At 41.3% G+C, this 27971-nt stretch overlaps 1 protein-coding gene across 6 annotated transcripts in view; it reads right to left on the bottom strand.

Annotated features, from left to right (window-relative positions):
* Positions 1-27971, bottom strand: part of dock4b (dedicator of cytokinesis 4b) — a 119667-nt gene that overhangs the window by 24348 nt on the left and 67348 nt on the right. For 4 of the 6 annotated variants that reach the window (XM_019271522.2, XM_019271523.2, XM_019271525.2 and 1 more), the window contains exons 16-41: positions 27502-27608; positions 25256-25409; positions 24140-24237; positions 23936-24019; positions 22462-22562; positions 20845-20926; positions 19343-19513; positions 17163-17355; positions 16500-16636; positions 14622-14756; positions 13961-14059; positions 12121-12215; positions 11395-11470; positions 10751-10851; positions 10433-10491; positions 9657-9805; positions 9195-9280; positions 8115-8141; positions 7566-7661; positions 7420-7480; positions 5756-5849; positions 5472-5620; positions 3412-3498; positions 3219-3323; positions 2800-2941; positions 1249-1415 (exon numbers count right to left, since the gene is read on the bottom strand). In XM_019271522.2, the coding sequence (XP_019127067.2) occupies positions 1249-1415; positions 2800-2941; positions 3219-3323; positions 3412-3498; positions 5472-5620; positions 5756-5849; positions 7420-7480; positions 7566-7661; positions 8115-8141; positions 9195-9280; positions 9657-9805; positions 10433-10491; positions 10751-10851; positions 11395-11470; positions 12121-12215; positions 13961-14059; positions 14622-14756; positions 16500-16636; positions 17163-17355; positions 19343-19513; positions 20845-20926; positions 22462-22562; positions 23936-24019; positions 24140-24237; positions 25256-25409; positions 27502-27608 (2855 nt within the window). The remainder of the gene's footprint in view (positions 1-1248; positions 1416-2799; positions 2942-3218; positions 3324-3411; positions 3499-5471; positions 5621-5755; positions 5850-7419; positions 7481-7565; positions 7662-8114; positions 8142-9194; positions 9281-9656; positions 9806-10432; positions 10492-10750; positions 10852-11394; positions 11471-12120; positions 12216-13960; positions 14060-14621; positions 14757-16499; positions 16637-17162; positions 17356-19342; positions 19514-20844; positions 20927-22461; positions 22563-23935; positions 24020-24139; positions 24238-25255; positions 25410-27501; positions 27609-27971) is intronic. The other 2 variants (XM_019271524.2, XM_019271527.2) reach the window with 1 other exon arrangement.

Genomic DNA, 27971 nt, shown 5'->3' with positions numbered 1-27971 from the left:
TCAAATTTTGTTTCCAAGGTCCAGAATGTTACAGAAAGTTCTAAAACTCCATGATCTGATATTTTTAAATGCTTTTAAATCTGCCCGTATCTGCCTGTTTTGGCCAGGACTCCCTTGAAAAAGAGAAATCTCAGCGGGACCTGGTTAAATAAAGGTCAAAATAAGAAGTAGCTTTCACTTTGAATCTAAACAAAACTAAAAGAGTCGCTATGAGGCATGCTGACACGCTCACAGGGTCAGTGCTAATATGCTGATGTTAAGCAGGTATAATGTTTGCCATGTCCACATGAGGACATTTTGTGCTTCTGCTGTGATCTCTCTAAGGCCAGGTGCGGATCAAGGTGCTGATAAAGTACATCGTCATTTATTTTCAGCTTAGTTTTAGTTTAGCGTTTTGCTCAAGGACACTTCAGCAGAGCAGATGAGTGCTGACATGCGGTATCGATCCGATGTCCACAGGTTGAAGAAGGGTCTTCCGACTCACTACACAACCCAGCTGCCCTTTATTGATTTTCTGCTTTTTAAGTCCAAGAAACCCACCTGAACAACTCTTGAAAAAAAGAAACATATTACAGTTTAAGAGCAGGAAGTTGAAGGGAAAATCTGGCAAAAATAAAAGTCTTGACCTTTCTGTAACCTTTTTTTTTTTTTACGTCTTTATCTGATCACACCATATCCCGGCTGCCATGTACTCTCGTCTTGCATAGCGACGAGAGTACACGGTTTTACCCTCAGTTTGAGGGTACTCTCAAACTGAGGGTAAAGAGAGCCCTGATGGAAATGTGATATCATGATTAAATTTAGCCAAATAGCTTTGATGGAACTGAGATGAAATGACTGCATAGAGCGTGTGTGTGTGTGTATGTATGTGTAATTATTGAATATTTATGAACCTAATATTAGGCTTTGTGTGTGTGTGTATGTGTTTAGAGCCTGTGAAGCGTGGATATAATTAGCGATAAAGAAGTCATGATGAATAAAACATGCGCTACACGCAGACTAATACCTGCACGCAGGAAAAAAATGAAGAGTTTCATGTCGGTCAGCAGTGAAAAAAATGCTAATGTTTATGAATGCATTTTAAATTCTGAAATATGCAAAGAGTTTTTCAGAGTTTTTTCATATCTCTTACAAATTATTCATTATTTAAAGGCTTATTTTCACATGTCAGTGCTTAATGTGTCACGGATTGTCGATTTTCATCATCTGCCTTTCTTGTGAATCTATTTTTTTCCCCCCTCCCCGTACCTTGAACTCATTCTCCTTGTCTTTGGTGCCCTTGTGAAAGGGCCGGTCATATCTGAACCTCCAGATGTGATTGAACTTGTAGAAGCTTTTGATGTTGTCAGGCACTCCATCTCTCTGCAGCACATCCTGACTCTCCGGGATGGGGGTTACGGCGTAGATCTGCAGGTCTGGAAGCAATCGGAAGTTAAGGAGAAAGGGAAAGAGCGAGAGTGAGAGTGACAAGAGAAAGCACTGCAGATTCAAATGGACAGGAATTGTTGAGTGACCTGAAAGAACATCGACGGGAAGACAAGGACACACACAGGCAAGTTTTATTTCCATCCACTGAAACCATAACATGCAGAGGATATACTAAAACAAAACAGTAAACCAATAATCGCTAATGGAGAATGCTTTCTTCCAGCAACTTGACCAGAGAAATATGAGTTTGGACAGCCACAGTAAATAGATTCATATGCATGAGTGTTTGCAACAAGGATGTACACATGGGCGAGAGAGATTCTATCGATTAGCGTTATTGTGAGAATAACACAGCAGTGTGCTAATTTATTCAGACAATGCCTGTCCTGTTCAGCAGTAGAAGCACATACGAGCGAACGCATCACATGAAAACGACAACTTGTCTCTCTGTCCTCCGTCTGGCTTTCTTTTAGTGCCGTCGTGTTGTTATGTCTTTGTTTTTCCCTCCTTCTCTCCCGCTATATAGGCCAACAGTTGTTCCATACATTTGTGTGAATAATTAAAAAGGCTGCCATGTCGTACAGCTTAATCTGAACACGCAGCATTACGACGAGTATAGTCTGTGACTCCAAAGTCATTTAATAGTCCAACTCCAGTCTCATCTCTCGCAAAAGGCGGTATAAACATTCGGCGCTCTTTCTTTCTGCTGTCTGTTTGAGTATTTTGTATTTTTGTATTGTTTCTTTAATATGTTCAAATATTTAAATGTTGCAGATGACGAGCCACAAAGCTAAAACATGTACTGTATTGTTCTAATGAATAGTTCAAACCTTGACCGAACTGCGTTCAACAGAAAGCAAATCATTGTATCGTTTAATGTCATAACACTTCTTAAAGTCATGTTTAGCGTCGTAAGATCGATGATTTACTAAAAAAGAGAATATCTCTTGTTGATGTTTGACTTCAGCATCTGCTGTTTTACTGCCGCCACAATTCAGACGCTCGGGTAGCCAGGATGAATCCTGACAGCCGAAACCTGGGATAATTAAAAGTCTGACTGCTGCTTGCAAAGCTTATTGAAATAACTAAGAAAATCCAGAAGACTGTAGTACCAACAATTTTTTTTAGCATTTTTAGAGCTTTAGACGATGCCGCTTAGAGATTTCGAATCCATTGAAACTTGTGAGCATGATTGTGTGCCTGTAAACATTCTGTGTGTGTATGTGCATACATATGTATGTATACTGTGCTTCTGCCATGTATTAATGCATTTTCACACATGTGGCTGTGTCTGCTCAGCATGGATGCCGCGTGTCCACGCTCCCGTGTGAATGAATTTTGCATGCGCCTCTCTGCTATAGCCAAGGATACACTGCGCATCCGCCTGGTATATGGTCTGGTCTGGCTGGTTGACGTGCTGCATGGCGATGGCGTGGGGGAACTCGTTGAGCATCCGCTGCTGGAAAGCCTCCAGCCTCTCGTAGTCATGGCCGCGGCACACAAACTCCTTATTCTGCAGAGGGAGGCGGGAGCAGAGGAGAGCGTGGGGTTAGCTTGACATCTAGTGGATGAACGCTGCAACTGCAGCCTTGACGAGCAAACTCAAACTCAAGGACGGAGGCCTGTTACATCATTAAATGGCATTGAATAAGAAGTGCTGAATGTCACCTCACAGTGGAGGAGTCTTACATAAGAAAAGCTAATTTCTTCCTGCGGGTCTTCTTTGGAGATGGTAAAAGTATTATTCTTTTTGACTTTAATATTCAAGACACAGTGAGAAATTTCATTACCCGTAAGAAGAAAGGGAACTTCTTTCCGTAGAAACCAACTCGGAAGAATTCAGGTTCTAGTCTTTGCTGGTCCATGATCTTGTCGTAGAGAGAGGCTTCCATCATCTGGAAAATCAAGGACAAGGCAAAATAAAACCATCATCACTTGACAAAACCTCAACGAACACACACTTGCTCAGCGTCGACGACTCACCCTCATCTTGCTCAGGTTCCTGTAGTCGTAGTAAGACTCATACTGGTCGGCGAGCTCTCTGCACAGGATGATGCCGTTCTCCCAACACTGAACACATAAAACAAACACTCCTCATCTTCATGCTTGCTGTCTCAAAACACAAAATCCCATTTAAACTAGCACACCAGGAATGAATGGTCTGCAGTGGTGCTGCTAAGCTGCGTGTTATCCACTGGGTGGCACTGGTGAGTCAACAATATCCAGAGTCAAACATAACCTCTTCATGCAGGTACATGCAGCACCCAGCCATCTTGCTAATTAAATGAAAAGCTTTCCTTTCCTGCTGCCTGCTAATCCCTGTGCGGCAGCGCTGGCAGATGGCATAGCTCGTGAATGTGAAGGAAAATTGGACTATGAGTAACGAGGGGAGCAGTTTTAATGATTCCGTAGAGCTGTGTTATTTCATCAGGGATGCTGCTTAAGTTTCTTTTCTTTTTTTTTGGCATGTGTAATTTTGGAGGGTTTCCATAATGCCACTTTTCCCTAAGAGTGTACAGAGTGATGGCACAGGTAGTTAGGTTTAGAGGTAAAATTAGGAGAGAAAAGTGGGAGGAAGATGGAAACTTCCCAAGTTAACAGACACAAAGAAAAGCCCGGAAGCTACTTCTCAAATGCTGCTGCGTCCTGAATCAGCTGTTTAAGCTGCCAATCCTCACTTTTCATTCTAAGCAGAGGCCTAAAAAACTCAACACAGAAATGCAAGTCACGCCTCACCCGTCATCATCCCTCCCTCATATTTCCTTAAGGAATGGCGGTAGGATATTGTGGGATGATACGGATCCTGCTTTAATCACAGCCGCCAGCGAGTCATCTGATTAAACCGAGCCGTTCACAACAGGTAGAAATTAAAGCTCCAGACAGCTCCGCTCTTTCATTTCATGTGAGCGACGTCTCCACTGAACAAGTGCTGAACTCATCTTTCATGCTGCTGCTGCTGCTGCCGCGTTTCCACCGAGTATTTATGTTGTTTTAAAGCTTATTAGGTTAGAACCCATGTAATTATTCAGTCTAAAGGAAGCATTTATTATGTGGCCGTGCCGAGTATAAATTAGAGTAACATTATAGAATATGCATGAGAAGCTGGCATGCTGGTGGGTGTAAGAAAGTACCCTCGATAAGACTGGAACATGCTGCTGCCTCCACAGTGACATGACACATTCGCTGGCATTTAGCAGCGTTAAGAAGACACTTCTTCTGGTTTTATGTTGGTTTTATTTTAATGTTTTTGTCTCTATTACAGGTTTTTGTTACTTGTTGTTTCATGTGAGAGTCTTCTTGTCTTTATTTTAAATTGTTGTTGCTTTTTGTGTGGACCGCAGAAAAACTAGTTACCGCCAAAGGGGATCTAAATAAAGAATAAAAGCTCATATGTATCATTTCTCTGAGTTGGTATCACTAAAAACAGACAAAATCAGTATTGTGGTGCAGTGTTTCTCAAATTTTCTGCACTGTGTACCACGTCAGAATATATTCGGCTCTCCAAGGACCTCCAGAATAACAGATAGCAGGCCGACCCAATTCAGCTACAAACACTTCACAGGCAGGTTTACTCACTAATACTCATTGTTGAATCCTGAACAGAACCAGTTCAAGAACCTGATCTACTCAGGTGGAAAAGAATTACTCCTGATCCACACTTTGCTTCTTTATAGTTCCTGTTTGGAGTCACGTTTGCAGTGTTTCTGAAATATTCATTTTACTTCCACTCACTATCTCCGGAGAATAAGGAGCAGGGTGGCATTGAAACAAAATATTACAGGACCTCATAGTTTAAGTATTTCCATTCAAATGGTATTTAATGTTTCTGAATTAATTTATTTAAAAAGGTGGAGTGTATAAGATTTGGGGCCTTTCTTTTCAGACCTTTAATTAAAAAATACTACATTTCGGAGATTCCTCTGTGTACCACTCAAGGCAGCTCACGTACCACCAGTGGTATTTGTACCACAGTTTGAGAACCAGCGATGTAGAGGCAGGAAGGCTGTGGAGGGGGAAAAAAGTGTGTGTTTTTTGAAGCTCACCTTGCCCCTGTCGAAGTTCTGGACGATGGTGAGGTGCAGATATTCCTTTCGTTGCCACTCGCTCTGCATTGGGTAGTTGAGGAATTCTCTGAGCGGCCTGTCCGACCATTCCAGCAGCTCATCATACAGCAGCAGTGTGTACGACGCCTCTGTGACACACAGGCAGGAGATAACACTTACACATGCTCACGTCCACGCTCACACATACTGTATAGTATGGTGCTATATATACATATATATAGTAGTATAGTATATATATATAAGGGTTGCTGCTTTAGGCGTACCTGTGTAGTTTTGTGCTTTCAGGTGCAGGTCGTACAGTTTGTGAATGTAGCGGATGTACATCTCCTCTTTGTTCAGCTCCGTTTTATAGAAGTTCTGACAGGAGGAGTGGGCGGTTTGGTGATGAGTGAGGACAAAAAGAACCATGAGAGAGAGAGAGAGGGAGGGAGGAGTTATGAAAATTATAGAGAGAGTCGGAGATGCATATGAGGGCAATTTTTTCGAAAGTGGCAGATTGTTCTGTGGTAGAAGTGCAACGATATATTTCAGCAGTGACTTTTGATCCGTCTGCCTACACACCCAGGTGCTCTTACAGATGGCTGCAGTTACATAAGGAAAACCTAGTAGGCAGAAGAACTGACAACAGAGACAACAGAGGAAAAAAATGTAATAAAACACATTTTGTGTTGTGTTTGAGGGAAGGAGATGAATAACACTATTTTGTACCTGATCAGGTATGCCACAAAAAAAAGCAATTCAATTCTGTCTAATAGCCTGAACTGAAGAAATGACATCGCATACATATAAAATATTTAAATTTTTGGATGAAAACTTTGCTGCCTTTATCTTGTAAAGGCAGCGGAAGATTAAAAAAATAATCGTGGTTACTACACTGTGAATCATTTATCTTTATCACACATGGAGATTGCTCCAACACTTTAAGAACTGTAAAAACTTAAAGCTGCTACTGTACAAGGAACTTTTTTTTGTTGATTCTGGCATCCCCTGTGTGGTACTGCTGGAGCCATATTGCGTTTTTGAGTCTAGGATAATCTGTAAATAATGTTTTGATAATGGTATTTTGATTTATGAAGTGATATATTAATATGAAAGAAGACACATGAATGTAAAAGGAGTTAAAACATTTATTTAATTTAGACTGTGTGGTCTTCAGGAGCCTGATATTTAGCTGATAATTGTGTGACATATCTGACTCCGGCTGTCGGGTGGTTTTAAGGTAATGAATGAAATGTTTACAGGCCCTACTTTTAATTTTGTTTTATTTTTGGAAACCAGAGTTTACGGCTTAATAAATTACAAAACGGTGCGCGTTTTATTGAATAATGTGTCCTAACCTCAGCTGGTTAAATGGACACTGTTTGATAAGGATTAGCCACTTCGGGTAGTGTTTCCACTGCCTTGTTTCATTGATTTTGACCTGATGGGAACCATTAAGAACAACTACACAGAGATAGTCATCTGCCACTTCACTGATGGTCTTGTTTGTTTAAGCAAAGACATACAGAGGTATACCTATTAAAGTGAGACTGCTTCATAACCAATTAACTCCTTTTTAGTACACGTGAGCAAATATTAAAAGGAGTTTATGTCATTTACTTTCCAATACTTCACTCTCATTTCTGCCTGCTTAATATAAAGTCACATTAGATCTAATTAATTTTCTTATAAATGACAAATTATTGCTTTTACAAGAGGTTATTTGCGTTTCGATTCTATTAAATAACAAACATCATATAAAATTCTATCAAGTGAGTGATGGAGGTGATGATAGATTGATTTATTTGTCTTTGGATGGAGCCAAGATAGCTCTCGGGCTAACAAGCGGTTGGTTGTAGCTTTGATGAGCCATGAGAGTGGAATAAAAGAGAATAAAGTGTATTTCCCAAAATGTTAAACTACTCCCAGGACTCTAACTGCTACTCACCAGTAAACTGACAGTACATCCGATCTTTTTTCCATCCACTTCTCCCAGTTTCATACAATCCCTGCGACAGAAGCGTCATTAGACTCAGTGGTGATTCAAAGATTTCCAAACTGAATGTATGCAAGTACGTATGTGCGAACTCTCACCTATAGTCGAGCAATCTCTCCATAAGGCGAGTGACGGTAGCGATCAGAGAGATCCCGCTCTCCCTCCAGGTCTCTCTCTCAATCTTCTTCAGTAAGCTGGAGGACAAGATGGAGAGATGTGAAGACCAAAAGAGACAAATGGTAAAAGAGAGTAAATGGGGGAGGAAAGGTGACGGGGGAGTGGGAGGAGGAGGGTGGGGAAGGGGAAAAAGAAAGAAGAAATTACTGCAAAAGAAAAAGGAGGGCGAAGCAGCAAAGAGGAAATCAATCGCAGTCACACCAGTGTCACCTATGCTTGTTGGCCTGCCTGTGAGAGTTAACAAAGTAAAATACCCAAGGCGGCTAAAAATAAAATCACAATAGCTGACCCAGACAGAATTGATTAGTTATTTCAAGAAGACAAACACATCGCAGCCAAAATATTGCAGCTATCCTGTGGCTGAAGTTATTTTTTTACCCGCCCGCCCCTCCCCTCCACAAACGTCAACCCTTGCCGACGTTCCCCCTCACACAGACGACACAGAGAGAACAAAGAGGAGAGCGTCTTACCTAGGGTACGGACCAAACAGAGGAATTCTACTCCAGGCGGGAAGCATAGGCGGAATAAATTAATATTAATACGATTAATATCAGCACACACGCACACAGGTTAGTTTAGGGGTTAGTGGAGTTAGTAGGAGGAAAATAAATTAAGAAACTAAATCAAAACAATAAATTAATTCAGCAAGAAAAGATAAAATCATAATTATAAGCATAACTGCAATTAGATAGTGGCTAATATGCCTGATGCATAATTATAGTATACTGCACAATGCATATAGATATATAGTTTTAATCATACGCAGTGATATTACACTGTTTTGTTATGTTTCACATATAAAAATGGTGGGTAAGAGAATGGTTCACTATGAAAGACAAAGGGGAGCAATTACAGTAGATGCATATTGATAAAATATTTATCAAGTTCACACTCTGATTTACATCTATGTGATAATTAAAACAGACGTACGGTATGTGTGTGAATCAGATTAATGCGATGTTTTGAGATACAGTAGCCCTTTGTGAGGTGGGACGTAAAATATGAGCAGGCGCAGAAACACACACACACACACACACACACACACACATTACCGTGAGCATGTGCACTAAAGCATGCGAGGGGGGGGCACAAACCCGAAGATGCAAGGACAGAGTTGGACGAGGACGTGGCCACAAAGGAGGCGTGAGTGAAGATGAAGGTGACTGAATACTGATCACTTACCTCCCGTCATGGTACTCAATATAAACAGTTTAAAATATAGAACCACCCGCTGCCTCTCCTTTTATACTAACTAAATGTGCAACTTTGAAAAAGACGTTCTTAATAGCTATTTTTATTCAGCTAAACGACCTGCTAGTTGCATTTACCTGCAATCATTTAAGGTCATTAAACTCCATAAAAGGCTATTTTGTCTGCCAGTGTAAGTGTCCTAGTGTCCTGAACCGGCCTCTTCATTTAGGCCTTTATATCGATTTTGCTGTTAAACTAGTCGAGCTCCCTTTTCCTTTAAAATCCGAGCTAATTAGACAAACTTAAGTCCCTTGTCCCCATATTTACGGCTGCTACCGCCGTTTCTTCCTCTAACTCACATGCTGTTGAAGAGCTCCCTGTACGTCTCGTCTCCTTTGCCCTCGGACATCAGGCTGTCCAGCTTGTCGATCAGCTTGGCCTCGACCTGGGACAAAAAAAAGAGAAAACATTTAAATGGCAAAACAAGCTACAAACAGACGATTGTGAAAATGATTGTGAAAAGGAGCCACATGGATGGTTTAGAGCTTGAAACTGAACGGTGTGTTTGATCAAATCATCTCAGACGTGTCAAAGTCAGTCATGTTTCTGTCTGATGAGTTTTTGTTTATGATTTATTCTAGCATTTGTAAAAAAAGGTCAAAAGAGAAGTTCAGATAGGTAACTTAGGTACATTGTGAGATAAACAAACTTAAAAAGATATATTCTAATATCTGTAGTTAGCTGATGATGAAAACAAGTTCCATATTTCTGAGGTTTTTTAAAATTTCGGAGTCCCTTTTGTATCTTTAACAGCCGTGCACCTGTTTGAAATTGCCACTGCGTCTCTGCTCCCAGTCCATCATGTCGTGGAAGATGGGGATCATGACATTCCTCAGATCTGGCTGTGGCACCAGCGTCACCTCCAAGAATGGACCAATCATCGCTGGAATGAAGTTCAGCTTGTGCTCCCCTGGAGGAGAGACAGAGGTCAACGCAGAGGTTAGGCTCTCACTTTAGCCTCGGCAACAGAGTGTTGTTTGTGTCGGAGACAATTTGGACAACTCTGGAAGGCAGTTTTAAAAAAAAATAATAATTCAGCTACAGCCCAGGCTGCTTGGATTATTTGGTTTAAGTGCACTGCACTCTCTCCAAAGTGAAACAGTGTTTTAATATACTAAATAAAAAAGGCTGTCACTTATATTGACGTCAAATAAAACAAAAGTAAAGTGACTTTAAAAATGCACTTCAATCCACATAAATTATCATAAAAACTGCAAAACTGCATCGGCTCATCAGAGATCTCAGAAGAACAAAAGCGACCACACAAAGCTTTGAGTGAGGCATTCAGCTCGTTGCCATGGTGACAAAGAGTTTTTTTGTCAGTTTCCCATCAGCTCAAAGTACAAAGAAAAAACACCAGCTTTGAATCAGACGGGGGAATAAATGTGGAGCTGGAACAGAAACACAGTCCTTTATGTGCAGCACCACTCGGAATAAGTTAGACATTACTGTAAAGTCTCTTTTAAAAGGATCTCTTCTATAGATTTAGAAATAAAACACCATGTGAAGCCATGTACATTGAGATTTATCATCTTACCTAAATTCTGCCACATGCTGAAGATCTCACAGCCCATCATCACCCTCATGTCTCCATACCTGCATGACAAAATATCACGGTTAGACGTGTGTTTGCTGCAGGCAAATACTGAGAGTACAGCATGTTAAGTACTCATTATACGGTATGTGGCCTGCAGTATACTTTCTCTATGTGTGTGTGTGTGTGAGAGGTTTGACAGACAACGTGAGCAGGGTAGGATGGCTTGCTGAGTGAGCACCCGTCTCATTACAGGCCATCCGAAGACACACTCGGCGAAGCCGGGGCGAGTGAGTGGATTCGCAAACAAACACGACTTACTTCTCCAGTATCTTCTTCCTCTTGGAGGGAGAGAAGGACTCCAGCTGAAGACAGGGCTGATTGATAAATATTACAGACAGATAGAAGTACGAGTCCCACACCTGGAAATGACAGCGAAAAAACAGCAACGTGTCACCGCTGTGCAAAAAGTTCCTCCAACAACTTTTAGGCAAAAATAAATAAATAAAAAAAATAGATGATTTGCTACTGGTGTCCATGGATTCTTCATATTTGAGATTTCAGTGTGCTACTGTAATTACAGTTAGTTCAAGTAAACTGAGACATTTAGCATCATTTAAACACACAGTAATATCTCCAAAAACTAAATATTGAAACCAGGAAGAAGTGTCTTTACAAATGAATGACCTCTCTTCTCTCTTGTGGTGTTTTTATTTTTTTGCTTTCGGCTAATTTCATTATCTGTCTTCAGCTTCTGACTGATGTCATTAGCTCTGATTTTATTTATTTGATCTTTGATTTTATGCCTGTGTCTGCATGAAGGCTTTTGTTTTGATTAGTGCCATGCACAAAAATAAATAAATTCATGACTTTTGTTTTTGAGTCTGAGTGTGTGTGTCTGTATTTTTAGAAGTGAAGCTCTGTATAGCACTGTTCGGATCCACACACGCGCACATTTCTCCTACCTTGTAGTCAAACTTGTCATTGAGGAAGTTTTTCCTCAGAGCGTCAGAAAGGTAGAGGACAGTCGTGATGATGACACTTAAAGAGAAAGAGAGGAAGGAGGGTGGAGAGGTTTATTCACGAGGCGTTACCTTGGAAAGGGGGGGGGAATGCATCACCATAAACGGTTTACTTTCTAATCAAATGGGCCATTTGTGGCGTAATAGTGCAGATGTGAAGTGATGAAACGCAATGACAAAATACAGAGAGAAACATTTGCAGCATTCCATACCGATGAAGGTCAAACCCAAATGATTAGGGTTTTTTTCCACAAACTTTCAAGGACTTGTAAGAACCATGGATAGCGTCCTCCAAAGTGACACAGTGCATTAACCTTGGATTCACTCTCATTTTAATCGAGAGCACTACATCAACATTCATCTATGTTTTTTGGTTTTTTTTTGTTGGCCTGTAAGTGCAACTTAAAATTTTTGGGATGTCAGTTTGTTTAAATATTTTATCCCCTCGGATTAAAAAGAGACAGAAAGGTGGAGCGCAGAGAAACTCTCTGATTGAACAGATGTTTAAATTTGCATATCTTCAGTGTCCTCGTGACCTGGCGCACTAACTAACTAACATGCACGCCATATATCTGACTAAAACCCTCTGCTGCACGTCATCCCCCCCGACCGACTGTATCTCCACCTTTTACTGTCTTTTTATTTTCATTTTTATGCATGCCGTCTTACTTGTTGGTGACCAACCGCATGACGGTCCAGTCTTTAGGAAACATTTCTGGTCGGATCAGGATCCTGAAGACTGTGAAGATCTGAAGAAGAAAGTCCTGGAACACACAAACACACACACACGCATGAGTCGTGTTAATCATTGAAAACTCCACTCGTCTCCCACAGCTCTGCTGAATATTTCTGTATTTTTCTCGCTATTTGTTCACGATTAACACTCTATACCTCATTCTGACTATTTGATTACGATTTAAGGCACTTATTGATCAGGTGTTTTGTCGTGTATATGTGATTTACATGCCAGTAGAGTTGAAGAACAGCATTTGTTCATACTACACTGCATTTTTAAACCCACTGGAAGAAACCTGAGGTTGCTTCTTCATCAAAGTATCTCTTCAACTTAAATCAAACGCAGTCTCTTTATGTCTCTCTCCATGGTGCTGAAACAATAGCTTCAAGCTCGGTAGTCGTAGACACTTACTTTAGATACTTGTGATAAAAGTGCTACAACTATAGTCTTTTTTTTTTTTTAAACAAGAGCAGATTACATTATTTTCGTGGCATGCAGTACATTGATATTCTCTCTCAATGAAATGACCTCATTATCTTTCTCTGTCTCTCTTCTTCTTCTTCTTCATTATGTAACCTACCGCCGACTACTGACCTTGCAGTACAGCTACACGTACGCTGTATAAAACATCTGTATGCGTGCATGCACGTCAGAAATGTCTGAAAGTGCGTCACTTTGAAATTCAAAAGTTTCTGAGGAACATTAAGAACGAGAGGCAGAGCCATGACTCAAAGAGAATTCAAAGAGTGCACTTCTTCTTCATCTTCTCTCAGACACAGGCCATGGAATGAGTAAATATAAAGTGGTGTGAGAGCTAGAAAATAAAATATAATATCATAAATATATGACAGAAGTTTTTATATATTCTCAGAGGTTTCAACATAGACTGTAATTGCCTGCTGGGCATTTTAATAAACAACACTCATTCCAGTTATAGCACTCCTATCTCATTACTATAAGTATAATTCTGTCTCTTTTACACATGTAAGCTTGCTACCGAGCAACTTTCACTTACTGGACAACACAAACTAACCAGGCTCGTTGGTTTTTACTGCTGGAAGATAACTTATTCAAATCAGCTCGCTTTCAATAGTTTATTTGGTACGCTAATCAATCAATTCTGTATTCAGTATTCTGTTTAAATTCTGTGTTTATGGGTGATTTGTCACGGCAGTTAAATGCACGTAACACAGGATGTGTTGTTTTGCAATGTTTGTATGTATTCAGAAGGTTTGGTCATCTTCTGTCCGTCTGGCCTAAAAGTTACTGAAGCTTTGCTCACAATATGGAATTAACTTTGACATCAAATATAATGCAAAGAAGAGAAATATTGTGGTATGACGGTATGAAGTCTCATAAGTGTTTTTTATACAGACATATGTGCAGGCTGTCTGCTGAGTTTGTATGTGGATACAGTTAGCTGATTTCTGTTTTTTAAGTTGCATGTGTTGATCTGTACTTAGTGTTTTAATTTATTGTGTATTTTGTCTCTTTTTTTTTCTAGGTGTAACCTTTTATCTTTTTAGTCCTTAATAAAGAATATTTCACGTTCAAGCAATGACAGAGGTTACTTTATTAGCAACTTGGCATCAAGCAAAGCAGATGGGAGTTAAACATCCATCCATTGCTATTAATCTCATTATTTGTTCACAGAATCACATATGGACACAATCGGGGGGGGTGGAGAGGAAGAGAAGCCCTGCCACGGACAGACAGATGTGGGGGGAGAGAGAGAGAGAGAGAGAGAAAGATGGATGGATGTGGTGGTCTTACCCTCAGGTTGTCTTTGCTGCTGAACGCCTGCAGCAGCTGCTGGTAGTGTCTGTCGCTCATCTGTCGCAAAAGGGCCAACAAGCACGCCACAAACTCTCCCTGAGAGGATAAAACACAACAAAAGAGAGAGAGGAAAAGAAGTTTTTATAAAGAAATCAATCCGAAAAGCAAAGAAATCCAAATCGTTTCCTCTTTTATTCTAACAAACTTAACTCTCCTAAACATGTTGAGGAGAAATTAGGAAACACTGAACTGCTTTCTGCAAACGATGCCCCTTTGCTACGGGAAATAAGAAAGGAAGCACTTTGTTCTATCGAATTTAGAGTACGCCCTTTATTAACCTCTATTGGCAACCGGTAAGAATTGTAGCTCTATTACAAGTGGAACAACCCTCCACCCTTCCTTGGGTCACCACAGATGATGGTGATGATGATGATGATTATGATGATCTCATTTCTACCCACGTCACCGCTCCTTTTGTGCTGGGTTGCATTGTACATCTTAATTATTGCCATTTAAGTTAATAATGTTAGTAGAATTATAGTCGCCACAGCGGCAACTCAATTTAGAGGTCTATAATTACTCTTGTACAAAGTCCCAAAACAATTTATAGTAGCAGGCACACACACACACACACACTGACAAGGTAAAACACACATACAGTGACATCCTGGAACTGTAGTCTCATGGCAGGTCCAGCAGACTGGGGCCGGTTGCTAATTTCCAGGATGGTCCTCAGTAAAACTCCCAGCAGGCTTTCTACGATTAGCTCCACCTCCTCTGAGACCACCGGCTCCTACACAAAAGGACAAAACACTCAGCACATTTACAGGTAACCACACATATAACACACAAGAAAAGAACAGATTTTTTTTGTCACTTTGCATTCTACTTGGCTTTTTCTGCCTTGCACAACCTTGAACCGTCAACGTTCGCTGACGTAATTCTGCCTCAGAGCCTGGAGTCTGCACTCCTTAGCCTATAATCTCGCTCTCATCGCGGTTTTAATGAGTCTTGAACCAGTAAGCGCGGGGACGAAGAAGAAGTTTCGAGGCTAAGGGCAACATTTTGAAAGTCTAAATTCACAGAGAGGGAGGAGAATGGGAAACAAAATAAGAGACGCTGCAATTCAAAAAGGAGAAAGAGACAGTTAAAGATTAAAAGCAACTCGAAGAAAGTGGAGGATGAACTGGTGTGTGTGTGTGTGTGTGTGTGTGTGTGTGTGTGTGTGTGGGTGTGGATCTCCCTCCAGTCTCTGCCCCTGACAAAGACAGACAGGTCTTGGACAGAGCGATAATGAGAAGGAGCTTCAGACTGGCACATTGGCTGCCACTGCTGTCACTTCCCTTTAGATGTGGTGCCAGTCTGTGTGTGTATGTGTGTGTGTGTGTGTGTGTGTGTGTTTGTGTGTGTGTCCTACTGGGCGCCTTTACTACTAGCTGTCCCCCTGGCAGCGAACAGTTCAAGCCAGGCAACCCGAGCCGCTACCGGGCTGCTGCACACAAGCGCACAAATCAGGCAAACACACACACACGGCTCGTGGAGTGACTGCCACTTCGACAGTGGCCATTGCTAAATTGATGGGCCTCATTATTTGACTGCACGGCTGCCAATGCCCTTGTTACCAAGACTAATTGAGCGTACACACACAACAAAGTAATCTGCTATTGCAATGCATTGGCGAGGAAATTGCTGTAAGGCTCATTCCTCTAGCTTTGACTCCCTTTAAAATTATTTTCCAGTTATTGCGGTGGTAATTCCCTCGTTCGGTGTTGTCTCGGTATAAAGTCACTTCATCCATAATAAAATGTAAAAGTTCTGATCTTTAACTTGGAAATCTGATTTTTTTTTTTTACAGCTGTTACTGCTGTGAGAACGCAGCAAAGCTTAAAGGAATAGTTCGAAATATTGTTTTTTTGCCAAGAAAAATATGGATTTATAAACAGAAAATAACTGATTCAGATTTTATGTATATTTCTGGAAGCATTCGCTCTGTCTTGACTGCAAAGAGAGGGAAACTGCTGGCCCTGGCTCTGTCAAACGGTAGCAGACGATGATCTAAAGGCTGAATTAACAGCTGGCTACGAAACTGTCTGGCATTTGTGCTGCGTTCAGGTCATATCTGACAAATCATGTTTACGACTAGGAAGACTGTCGCATCACACATTTGGTTGTGGGAGGATTAAAATACTTTGAACTGAACTGACTAAATTTGGGTTTGAAGGACTTTGGCTGATGTGAGGAACTCATTTTTTTCTTTTTGTTTCCAGCCACTTCATTATCACTCAGTGCCTATCTGGAGCTGGAAGTCAGAGCTTTCAGAAAAATGACCTCCAATATTTGGTTTGGATTTTGTCACCTTTGACCGATCCAGGCTAAACACATCCCCCTGTTTCCAGCCTTTGTGCTAAGCTAAGATAACTGGCTCACAGCAAGAGCTTTGATCCATCGTGCAGACATGAGAGTGGTTTCAATCATCTCGTCTAACTCTCAGCAACAAAAAGCAAATTATTACCAAAAATGTCGAACGATCACTCACCGCGGTGCTGTTCTCCTCCTTCTTGATGAGCGTCAGCATGCTGGTGAGGATGCGGGCACACATGACCAGGTCTCTCTGCTCTTGCATGTGTGCCTGGAGGACCCGGAGCACCACGGGCAACAGGATGCACCGTGACTCTGCAACATACATCAACGATATAATGATATATAAAGTTCAAACACACTAATCTCCTGTGTCTGTATTAGTGTTAAAAGTAATAACTCTAAATGTGATTCTTGGGTAACATTAATGTGATTTTTATGAGGGATGGTTTTCTTGCTGCGTGTAGCCGTTGGGAGCACGCTGGAAATAAACCACTGAGTAATTTGTTTCGGTGTACAGCCTTTATTAAGAACAAGTTAATGAAATGGAGTTAGGTGCGCTGTAGGTGTTCTCAAATGACTGCACTGCAGGAGTGCACAACTGAGCAGTATAATATGGATTAATGGCCTGTTTGTACATGACGCACGACAAACAGACAGTACAACTGATCATTTCTGGCGTTTTGCGGATGAATCTAGTTGTTTCCCACCGTTTGTTTTTCTTCTGTATGCGAGGCTTTTTTGGGCTTGTTTCCGTGTTGGGTGTTTGCAGGCTTTAATTGTGTGTTCGTACCAAAGTGTACATAAACTGTGCATCCAGTTTGTGTGAACAAGCCTTTACCTGGGTTTATGTAAAGCTGGCTTTCCACAGTCTTGGCGATGCACTGCAGTTTGACGGCCTCCAGGGGGCAGTCGGCGTGGATGGTTGTGGGAAGGCTGCCCAGCGTCTCCCTGACAAAGCCGGCCACCTCCCGCACTGTGAAGATCTTCAGCAGCTCGCCGTAAATGGCTGGGAACGTCCGCAGGAACACCGCCTAGGCAGAATGAGGCAATGTTTAATCACTTGATGTTGAGAGGTGGCAACCAAAAGCATTCGAGCTGCAAATTAGACTGCAGAGAGGATTTCAAGATGTGATCGTGCATCTTTTATATAACATACGCTGTCTTAATCTTAAGAGGGGTGATGTGAAGTTCCTGTGAGTTCCCATGAGCAGTTCTGTTCAAGGTTTCTGCCTCCTAAAAGGAACTTTTTCCCTGTCATCATCACCGGGGGCTTAGTCACGATGAGAATTTGCTTAATCTCTATTAGGATTCATTTGCGTTTAGATATACAGTATGTGGTAAAAGTTTTATGTCCTGTGTAAAAGCACGATTGCACACATCCAGAAGAACTCCTGGCGGAGGCCTGAGGCAGGTATATTGGTGTCGTTCCTTAAACCCGAGGATAAGTGAAGGACCGGGTTGAGAAGTGTGACCGGATGCTGATTTGAGCGACAGCAGAGGAGATCCAGAGTGATGTGAAGAGTTTCCTGTGTGGAGTTTGCTAGACATATATTAGGTATCCTTTCATGGTTGATGACATTGTCTCAGTGCTGATATTAAACCACGAACTGAAGATCAACTTGTTGTATGTTGCGTGTATTTAACTGCTTGCTGTTAGTCCTAAAGATTCAACCTATCAGTCCCAGTAAATAATATCATAAAGAGTACAGTCTAGACCTGCTCAATATGGAAAATGTCATAAGATAACTGCTGTTAATATCTGTTAAGATCTGTCAGATTTTCGGCCACGAGACTGAAAAATGAAGATTACTAAAATCTACAGAGGTGTGTCACCTGTCGGTCATTTTTCCCGGAAAGTTAGACTCAGAGGGGAGTCACAGATATATACACGACTCGTATTTTTCTTTTAAATGATCATAAATGCATTAAATATTTAGTAATTACTTTTCTTTGTAATCCATTTAGTGCTCCACACATTAGAAGTTCTGTCATCCGGTGATAAAGACTACAGCAGGTAACATCAGACGCTAAACAATGTGTACAATTCTTTGTCATTTGTGTGTGTTGGCCGGTGTGTGTGTGTGTGTGTGTGTGTGTGCCCACATGTCACAGATGAACTTGGATTAGCATTAGCCTGGCGCACATCTCCCCACAGCTATTGTTGTGTGTGAGAACACAGATTAGTTCGGATCAGAAGTCGCAGGGCGGAGATGTGAAGTGGAGCTTTTCAGGTGGCATGGAAAGGGGCACAACGGGGGGCAGCTGATGCTACCGCTGAGGTGAAATTATTACAAAGTGAGTGGAGGGTTTAAAACGACGCTGCTGATTTTGATAACGCGACGCTTTCTGTCGCTCGCTCTCGAGCGGATTGTTATAATTGTCCTGCTGAGCCGTGAAAAAGGAACCTGATTTGAACTCAGTTTTCCCCCGAATGCAGGAACAAAACGTGTGTTCAGGGTTCACTTGGGTGAGAGAAACAAAGCAACGAAGGAAAGAAATGATTAACATACTTTAGGGAATGGACACACACACAGTTATAAGCAGGATTTGTCCGACTTGAGTGCTGAGAGCGACCTGGGATTTAAGCGATTATAAGTGTGTGTGTGTGAGATCCTAATGGACTAAACAGAAGAAGCAAATGAGAACACAAAAGAAGAAGAACAACAGACTCACACACACACACAGAGGTAAAAATGAAGACACAACCACACAAGCAGCTATTATGTTTTCTGGTGTGTAATTAGGATTATCTTTGCCGTCTTTAGCTTATTTATTTTGGTCCTGTTTCAAAATCAGTAAAGGCGGCTCCTTCTGCTGCGCAGACCTCCCAGAGGAAAAGGAAAAGCTGCCACAGACATTCCTGCTCTGACTCCAGACCCCCTCTGGCAGCATGAAATTCGATTACAGACAATTTCTCACCACTCACGACTGCATTAACAGCGGTCCCCGAGAAAGAAACCCTAATGCGATGCACAAGTACTGACAGGCACAGATTTGTACGTTCACACATACACACACCTGCGTTTGCGCGACGGGGCTGGTGCCTTTGTTTTCCTGCGAGAGGAAGAAGCGGATGGACATGAAGAGCTCGTGGATGCACACTCGGAACTCCTCCTCGTTCTGGCCCCGCGTGGCCAATGAGAAGAGGCGACGCGACTGGATGATGTACTTGAAGATGTACTCGCTGGCCTGGAGGATGGAAAGAACAATCAGTGTTTATCATCTGTGATTGGTGATGAAACAAAAGTCATCAAAGAAATAAAAGAATGAGGTGATATTGAATTTTATGACTTCATATGAAAGCTAATATTGGTGTAGACGTTTGTTGAAATGACAGAAAATGAGTTTAAAGTCATTTCTTAAGCAGAAATACCAAATATTTGCCTGCTCTAGCATCTCAAGGTCTGATTATTATCATGTTGTAAGACGCCTTCAGTTTCCCGAAACTTGAAATATTCATTATCTTCTTACATTTTATAGACAATGCAACCAGCTAATGAAAGACATGTAGACAGGTATTTTAATTGAATAGGTAAAATACTTAGTTTTTCAGTTTGACGATGATCAAGATCATATTACTGAAATATTGTCTATCTACTCTACATTTTTTCTTTATTGGAAAAGTCATACGTATTTGTCTAAAGAGAATGTGATATTATGAAAAGTAACTGAGGGTTGTGTGTAGTTGCACGATGTCGCGCGGTTACTTCGCCTTAGTGATGCGGAGCAGGGTTGTGTAAGATAAACAGGCTGACAATGGGAGTGATCTTCTCCTGTCTGTGCACCTGGTCACTGACTGGTCATTTCAGACAGTCCTATGGGGTAGGGGGGTGGGCTAGAGGGTGAATGCTGGACATCAACTGCTGCTTGATATGAGTGTGTGATGTCATTTTAGAAATACACGATGCTCGACAGAGAATCTTTGGATGCTTTGCAAACCACCTCAGGCTTTTGTTTTCTCTAGCAATAAATAAAAGTCTGTATTTGCTTTAGCGAATTTGCCTCTGTGAGTTGCGACTTTGGATCCACAGAATCAGAAAACATAACTTTATTTGGAGGTTTGCCCGCTTCACATTTTTTCATATAAACCTAAACCTGTGGTAAAAAAATCAATTTATATATCACTCAGACGGGGAGACCCTGCAGACATCAACTGCGGCCTTTCACTTATTTATTATTTACTGCATTACAGAGCAACATTTACTTCAGCTGCAGAATGTAGCCCCGTGAATGATAGATGGGGAAACCACACTACAGAAGCTGCAATGTGCTCCTCTGACGGCGTATCCACATGAGTCATTAGAATAATGTGATGTGGATTCCCAATACCAGAGGCGGTGCATTTCTGCTGATTAAAATTGCATGCAGAGTAATAGATTGAGGAGGGGGTGGGGGGGGAATGAAGAAATGGTGTGATGTTTTTGTTGCTGATAGGGGGATAAATTAGCAGGAGTGGCAGCGAGATTGGAGCAACTTTGTTTGTTTGCATCTCTGGATGCATCTGTGATCTGTGCCCTCACCTTGAGCACCTGCTGGATGTGATCCTGATGTTCTGCGTCAACAATGCGGTCCACGTACCACTTCAGTACTTTGATCAGGTCCCTGGAGAACACACACACACACACACACATACACACACAGCATCAGCACTCACCTCTAACTACATCGCATGCAGTTTCTCCCAGTGGACTTAGCAAACATAGATGAGGCAATGCAGTGTTTTATTATGAAACACAAAGTTAAAAAATCAATTTCAGAGAAGGTGCTAACACTCTTTTGCTCGTCTTTATGTTACCGCTCAGAGGAATGAGCTCGGGATCGAACGTTTCAATTTTTAAATTGGTGGATTTTAGAATAAAACCTCCTTAAATCTGTACAGACATTTCTCTCTTTCATGCAGCAATACGCTGGTGATAAAGAAGGCACACACTTTCTTATTCTAGTCAGGACTGGATGACATCTTAGTTCCCCATTAATGATGTACTTGTAAATGTAAATGTACTTTATATATACAGCCCTTTACAACATTCCTTTCGGTGTACCAAAGTGCTTTACAGCAGGTAATAAATAACGAGAACAATAAGTAAAAACAAACAAAATCGAGATAGATAAAAGTGTCATCATACTACTGGGTATTAAAAGCCATCCTGAATAGGTGGGTTTTTAGCCTGGATTTAAAGAGGCCCAGGTCAGAAACAAGACGCATCTCGACGGGGAGCTTATTCCAGAGCCTGGGGGCAGCAACGAAAAATGCTCGGTCACCCCCAGTGTTTATATTTTGACCTGGGCACTTCCAGCAAAAGTTGATCTTTAGACCTCAGAGCCGTTAAGAGCTTTAAAAACAAACATTAAAAGTTTTAAATCAATTCTATAAAGGACAGGAAGCCAATGAATGGAGTTAATAACAGGAGTGATATGCACACGTCTGTTGGGGTTGGTTAAAAGACGGGCAGCAGCGTTTGGCACAAGTTGAAGGCGACTGAGAGAAGACTGGGAGACGCCGACATAAAGTGCATTGCAGTAGTCTAACCTTGAGCTTATTAAGGCATGGATGGCTTTCTCAAGGTCGTGACGGCTTAAAAACATTTGAACTTGATATGATATGCACGCATGGTGTTACATTATTAACAGAATTTTACAGGTATAAGGAGTTTAAAGCAGATGGACCTGGTAGCAGGAATGTGTGTGTGTGTGTGTGTGTGTGTGTGTGTCAGGAGGTGCATGCAAAAAGACTAAAAAAAAAAAGAAAAGAAGACAGCACCCACCAGCACGGTATCTTAGCAGGTACAGAGAGTGTGAAGAAGACAGCCGGTGAGAACAGCAGGTTGCGAATATGTGTGTGAATGCCTGTGTTTGTGTGTGTGCGTGTGATAGAGAGGAGAAAGAAAAGAGGAGGTAGGAACGCGAGCACGATTTTCACTTTTCATCAGCCAGGGGGCACCATAAGCATTTCTTTCACACGCCTGCTGACTAAATCACAGCACAGAGCTGAGAGGAGAGCTGCCTCTCAGCACTGACGCAGGTTCTCTCACCGCCTGCCTGCCCATGTGATACAGTATGTCATCAGAATACAATATATGTGTAAGGCCGTTGCTGTGCGAACAGCCACATCCAGAGAAGGCTGAAACGTAACGTACCTGTAGGACAAAGCTCCGGCGAAGTGGCTCTCGATGTAGGTGTCCATGACGGGTTTGAAGTGCTGGAATTTGCTGTCCTGGAGGAGGTTGATGATATGGACCTGGAAATAAACAGAGAAGACATATTAAAACATTCAGTGTCATAAGTGTTTCTTAACATAAAAGATTCATTTTTGTGCTTTTTCCCTTTGAGAAGCTTTACGATTGAATCTATGTTTGATTGATCTTATTTCACACATTTCTCTGGAATTCAGTGACATGTTTGAGATCTGTTGAGTAAAATAAAGTTGAAGTTGTGAGGAGGCACCGACTCCCACTCATTGTTTGCTCGGCTACTTTTGAGAAGAAAGACGGCCACTCACTCACAGCTTTCTTTGTTTAACCTAGTTACAAATCAGATAAGACTAGTGGATGTTAGAATTAAGTTTATTTCTTAAAAACATATTTAAAAAAACATGATTTGATGCAGTGAAAATTGAGTTAAATACTGCATGTTGTACAAATAATTGCTTTATTTTGAATGAACACTATTTTTGTTTATGCATTGAAGAATCCAATAAAACTTTGTTGGTCCAAGCAATTGAAAGAAAATTGTGTTTTTTTAATTTAATTTAATTTTATTGTTAACCTTGTTGACTCTCCTTTCCAGAGTTTCATGCCTGTTCGAACTAGAGATTTGGACTCTCAGAGTATATACGTGATGGAAATGGGAGAGAATTGAAGAGCAGCGCCCTAACTGAGGGAGCAAGCAATTCCCTCCATTTTTCTTTCTTTATGTTTGGAGACTGAAAATAAAAGTCAACCTGTTTTTTTCCTGCACACCTCTCTTCCATGCTACCCTGCACCTCACCTTGCAAGAGAAGTTCTGTGGGTTTTACCGAAGTGCGGGTGCACAGTTCGAGTTCAGCTAACGTAACACGTAAAGTTTCATTTTAAGTGAGTGAGAGATTTTAAAAAAAAGAGAGATAAAAAGGGGGATAAAAGATTAAAAGAAAATGGCTAAAAATAGTTCTGAAAATATGCAGGTGTCTAAAAATGTAACCAAACAACCGAGTAATCTCTGACAGCAGATCTACGCATTACTCCGTGGAGGTTTGTTGTGAAATTTGTCCACTTGTCAGACTTGTCGGATTGATCTCAAAACCACAAAAAAGAAACATGATGACTGCACCGACTCGCTAGACCTTTTCATCACTGATAACGGCAAGCTGAGTGGAGAGAGCCCGCTCATGTCAGCGCGAGACTGATGTGGAGAGAGAGAGAGAGAAACGCATAGAGATCGATCTATCAGTGCAGTGCAGCAGAACCAGGGTGAGATTGGTTCAGAGGTCTCTGTGGCGTTACACCACTAGATCTGTCTCTGATGGTTTCTGTTGTCTGACTCAAACCCGATGAGATTCTGCTTGATGTACAAGGAGAAGGAGGAAACAGAAAATAGAAATCCATCCATGGAAATCATCATAACGTCACTTACCAGTGAATCAAACACCTTGAGTCCATATCTCTGAGAGCTTTCATCCAGAATACCAAAAAGAGTGTCCAGGGTGTCCTGTAGAAACTGGGAGCAGAACAAATTTTTTATGTGAGACGTGAATTTAAAAAAATCAAATCAGAAAACAATCAATAGTCCGAATGCCGGGATAGTGGGAGCAATTCACAGCTGAGAATCGGGTCCTACTTTGACAATCTCCGAGCCATCGATCTCCTTCAGCTTCGAGAGGCTGTCGTTGATCCTTTCGGGGTGGGCTCGCCACTTCAACAGGTCCAGCATATCACCTGGAGACAACGAGAGGCACAGAGAGATAGAACAGCAAATGAGGAGGAGAACGACAGGGGGAAAGCACAGTCTCGTGTTTGTTTATAAAAAAAACACAAGATTATGAGAGCGGTGTGCAGCACAGATCACAGAGCATCACCACACCCTTCAATTATAGCCCCCAAAACTCGTCTGAATCCAAACAAATGATGACATTTTCAAGTGCAGCGGGATAAAGAAGATAAAAAGTCATTTTCCTGAGACGGAGTCCCCAGACATACGCATGAATAAAACATAAGCCCCGAGAAGAAAGTCTGTATTTTTTGGATTGTGTTCAACCTGAAGCGTGTCTTTTTGCAACTTTATGTGCCAATCTGTGTCTTATGTGTTTTTACAGGTCTGTCACATATATTTTGTAATCATTAACTGCAATACTTTATAATCAGTTCACAGACAACGTCAAAAGTAGTTGTTTTTATGTTGAGATATTCTACCATCTACTTAATGAGGGAGAAATACTGACAGTGTCTGGCGAAGACTGAGTCAAGAAAAACAAATGTCTCCTTTGCTGCATTATTTATTCATTTGTTTACTTTCATGCTTCATTCTCGGATTTTTGCTGCTCTTGTTTACAGAATAAATGAGGGCAAGCTAGCCCTGCTGTAATAAAACTACAAATCCCACTCTGCAAGCAGTTTTCTGAAAGCATACAGATTTATTAGCTCATTAGTTAGCACTGTAAACTGGAGGCTATTCCCACCATCTTGCATATTCACTGTTTTTTTCACACACTTGGTTGGAAAAGTCACTTTCTTACTTGTGCACAACTTTCCCCTCCCTCAAACATTTTATCCTGTTGTGATCACTATTTTTGGGCAGTTATCTCTCCGAGCTGCACAGAAGCACCGGATCAGTGTAGTGTATTAAGGTACAAGCTGACTCTAATTTAAAATGTGACAAGAGTTCAAACGTAGCAGCCAAACAAAACCTCGCCAGTCGAGCGGCGGCCCAAAATGTCAATCCCTGAGTCCAGTTTACCGTTCTGTGTGAGCTTGGTGGAGCACAGGAAGCTGGTGATCCAGAAAGACTCTTTGGTGCCTTTCAGAGTCTGGTTGTTGGACGGGAGGTTGGCCTTGGAGAATGGCTGTTTGAGGTAACGCGAACAGTCTGCCAAGCTGGTATTCTCCTCACACTGAGGGGTGGAAAAAAAAAAAGAGAAGCGCAGCATATTGTTAATGTCAAAACATTTCAGTGGCTGGAAGATGTATATCAGTCATGACTGAGACATGCAAAGCTATCCCACGTAATCAATCACAGAACTCTTGTTGTTATTTCGAGGATTTCATGTGAAGCCTTAACGCGCAGCCTCAGCTGTGCGAGCTCCAAAGCTACCACACAGTTTGGACTGATTCTACTGTGTCTATTTTAGGTCTGAGGAGAAACTAGGCCATGCCAGCTTCATTGAGCTTTTCAGCAACTTCCATCTGGCATTAGAGGAGGCCTTTCCCCCCCCCAACTCTCAACAGTGGGAACACAAACAAGGCTACCATGGAGTTGTCCACCCAAATTGGCAGGCTCAGGTTAAGACGGGAAAAGAAAACAATAAAAAGAGGAGGTTTTTTTTTTGTTTTTTAAGACAATACAGCTAACAGGAAAAATAAATAATCAGCCTTTTTGGTCACTGTTCAGCCTCGTTTACAATAAAACGTATGAATGGACTCTGTGCTTTTCCATCTTCCACAAAAGGCTGAGGTTTATGCACACACCCTTCGTCTGCAGCTGAGGAAAAGCACGCAGTCTGCAATTATTCTGAATTACACCCAAGACAGTCTCGCAGTCGCTTTTGATGCTGACCGTTTTATTCGCTTTAGTCTTTTGATGTGTCAAAAACCAAAAAATGTGTGAAAAGATGAGTCTATAACTATCTAAGGTCTATAACACGGACATAAAGGCCACGCTAAACACAGAGATAGAGAGCAGACTCAAGGGAAATGTCCTTTTTGCACAAACATACATACATAAAACTTGCTCACAGTTAAATTCAACCCCGCAGCTTGACAATGTTACGTAAGTGGACATTACTCATTGGCCCGTCAGCTTGTAATGGGAGCGATGCGAGCTGTTTGTCAGCCCTTGGCGCCAAACTGTGTTATAACCTGATGATTGATCATTTTGCTGTTGAATGATTCACATAATCTAATACAGTATGTAACCCCCAATCTGACGTAACCTCGGGGACACCTGTGAGTTATGCAACAAGTAGTTCCGACCAAGCAATCTGATTGGTCAACTAGACATTTAGAGTGTGTGTTTAAATCAGCATGAGAGCACACCTGACTCATCACTACAAATGTTACTCCGCCATCTCCACATCCTGAAGATATTCATGTTTATTTACATGTTATATAAGTACACATAAAGTCAACTTTAAATAAAGTAATACATCTGAATTTCAAATTTCAACTTCTTTAATTAATTTATTGTAATTTTTGGTGCTGTTAGACCAACCCATTAATACAGGTGTGTACCTCCCTCGTGTGACAAACATATTTTTAAAGAGCGACAAATATGCACTGAAGCAGATTAGCTGGCTGGGACCGAACATTATCTCAGTTGCTAGGTCATTACTAAGGCTCTGACTACTTGCTGAAGTAGTAAACTGGGTTCCATTACATATAGGAGTCTATTGACATGAGTGTTTACCAGGTATTAGAGTAAGACCCAATGTACCTCCATGGTAACTGAGATAACGCAAGCCAGAAAATGCTCATTTTGAAAGTGAATTGCCCCAAAATGTTAATATATGTTGTTTTTAAGTTGGTTATTGTTGTATAATCACAAAATTACATGAGAAGGTGTGCTTTAATGTCATTATTGGCACTGCAGCGACACTTACTAAGCGCCTTAGTCCTGACCGCATCACTGTTGTGCCAATATTGGTAGTAAAACACACCCTCTCGTGTCTTATTGCTTAAACGAAGAGTATGTACCTTTTATGAAATCTTTTGTCTTTTCTTTTAAATCTCACGTCAAAAATGTGTCAAGCAGGGACTTAAGAGTGGACAAGGTGGCACACTGATAAAAAGCCAAATAGCTTGTCATGAGGCAGATCAGCCCTCTGTATTGGCATGATAAGACTTTAAATAAATGAAAATACAATGATCGAATCTCGCTGATTCAAAATAAGACTCGCTGGACGGAATTACACATCGAGGTGAAACACATTCAGTCTGATTCCATGTGGTTCAGTCCAGATCTTGGTGGTGAGGGTCTGCGGTTATTACCTTATGGATAATGAGCTCATGGGTGCCATCTGGCAGAGTCCTGCCATCCTCTTGCATCAGCGGAACAAAGGAGTAGCCAAACAGTTTCTTCTCTCCCTTGTCTTTAGCTGTCAAACAACAACAACACATGGACATGACACTGAGTCCAAAATACACCAGCACGGGCTGTGCGAAAATCAACAAAACAACATTCATTATGAAACCAGTTATGCAAGTCAAATTAATAAGGCGAACGAGTGCAACGGTGCTCAGACTTCAGTGCATTTGTTCTGTTTAAACTGTAAACACAAAGCTTGAAAACATTGTTGACCTTCAGTGTTGATGGATTTACATTACAGTAATAGAGTACCAAGACATGTAGAACACATCAGCAAAGGGCAGAGAAGAGGTTGTGGATGCAAATAATTTAGATTTTCAAAAGTTATATCAGGAAATGACACCTATAATTCAAACACTGTATCACACATTGG

The sequence above is a fragment of the Larimichthys crocea genome, chromosome XX, assembly GCF_000972845.2.
Source record: "Larimichthys crocea isolate SSNF chromosome XX, L_crocea_2.0, whole genome shotgun sequence".
Lineage (NCBI taxonomy): Eukaryota > Metazoa > Chordata > Actinopteri > Sciaenidae > Larimichthys > Larimichthys crocea.
The sequence above is the reverse complement of the archived record's forward strand: the minus strand, read 5'-3'. Positions and strand labels throughout refer to the sequence as shown.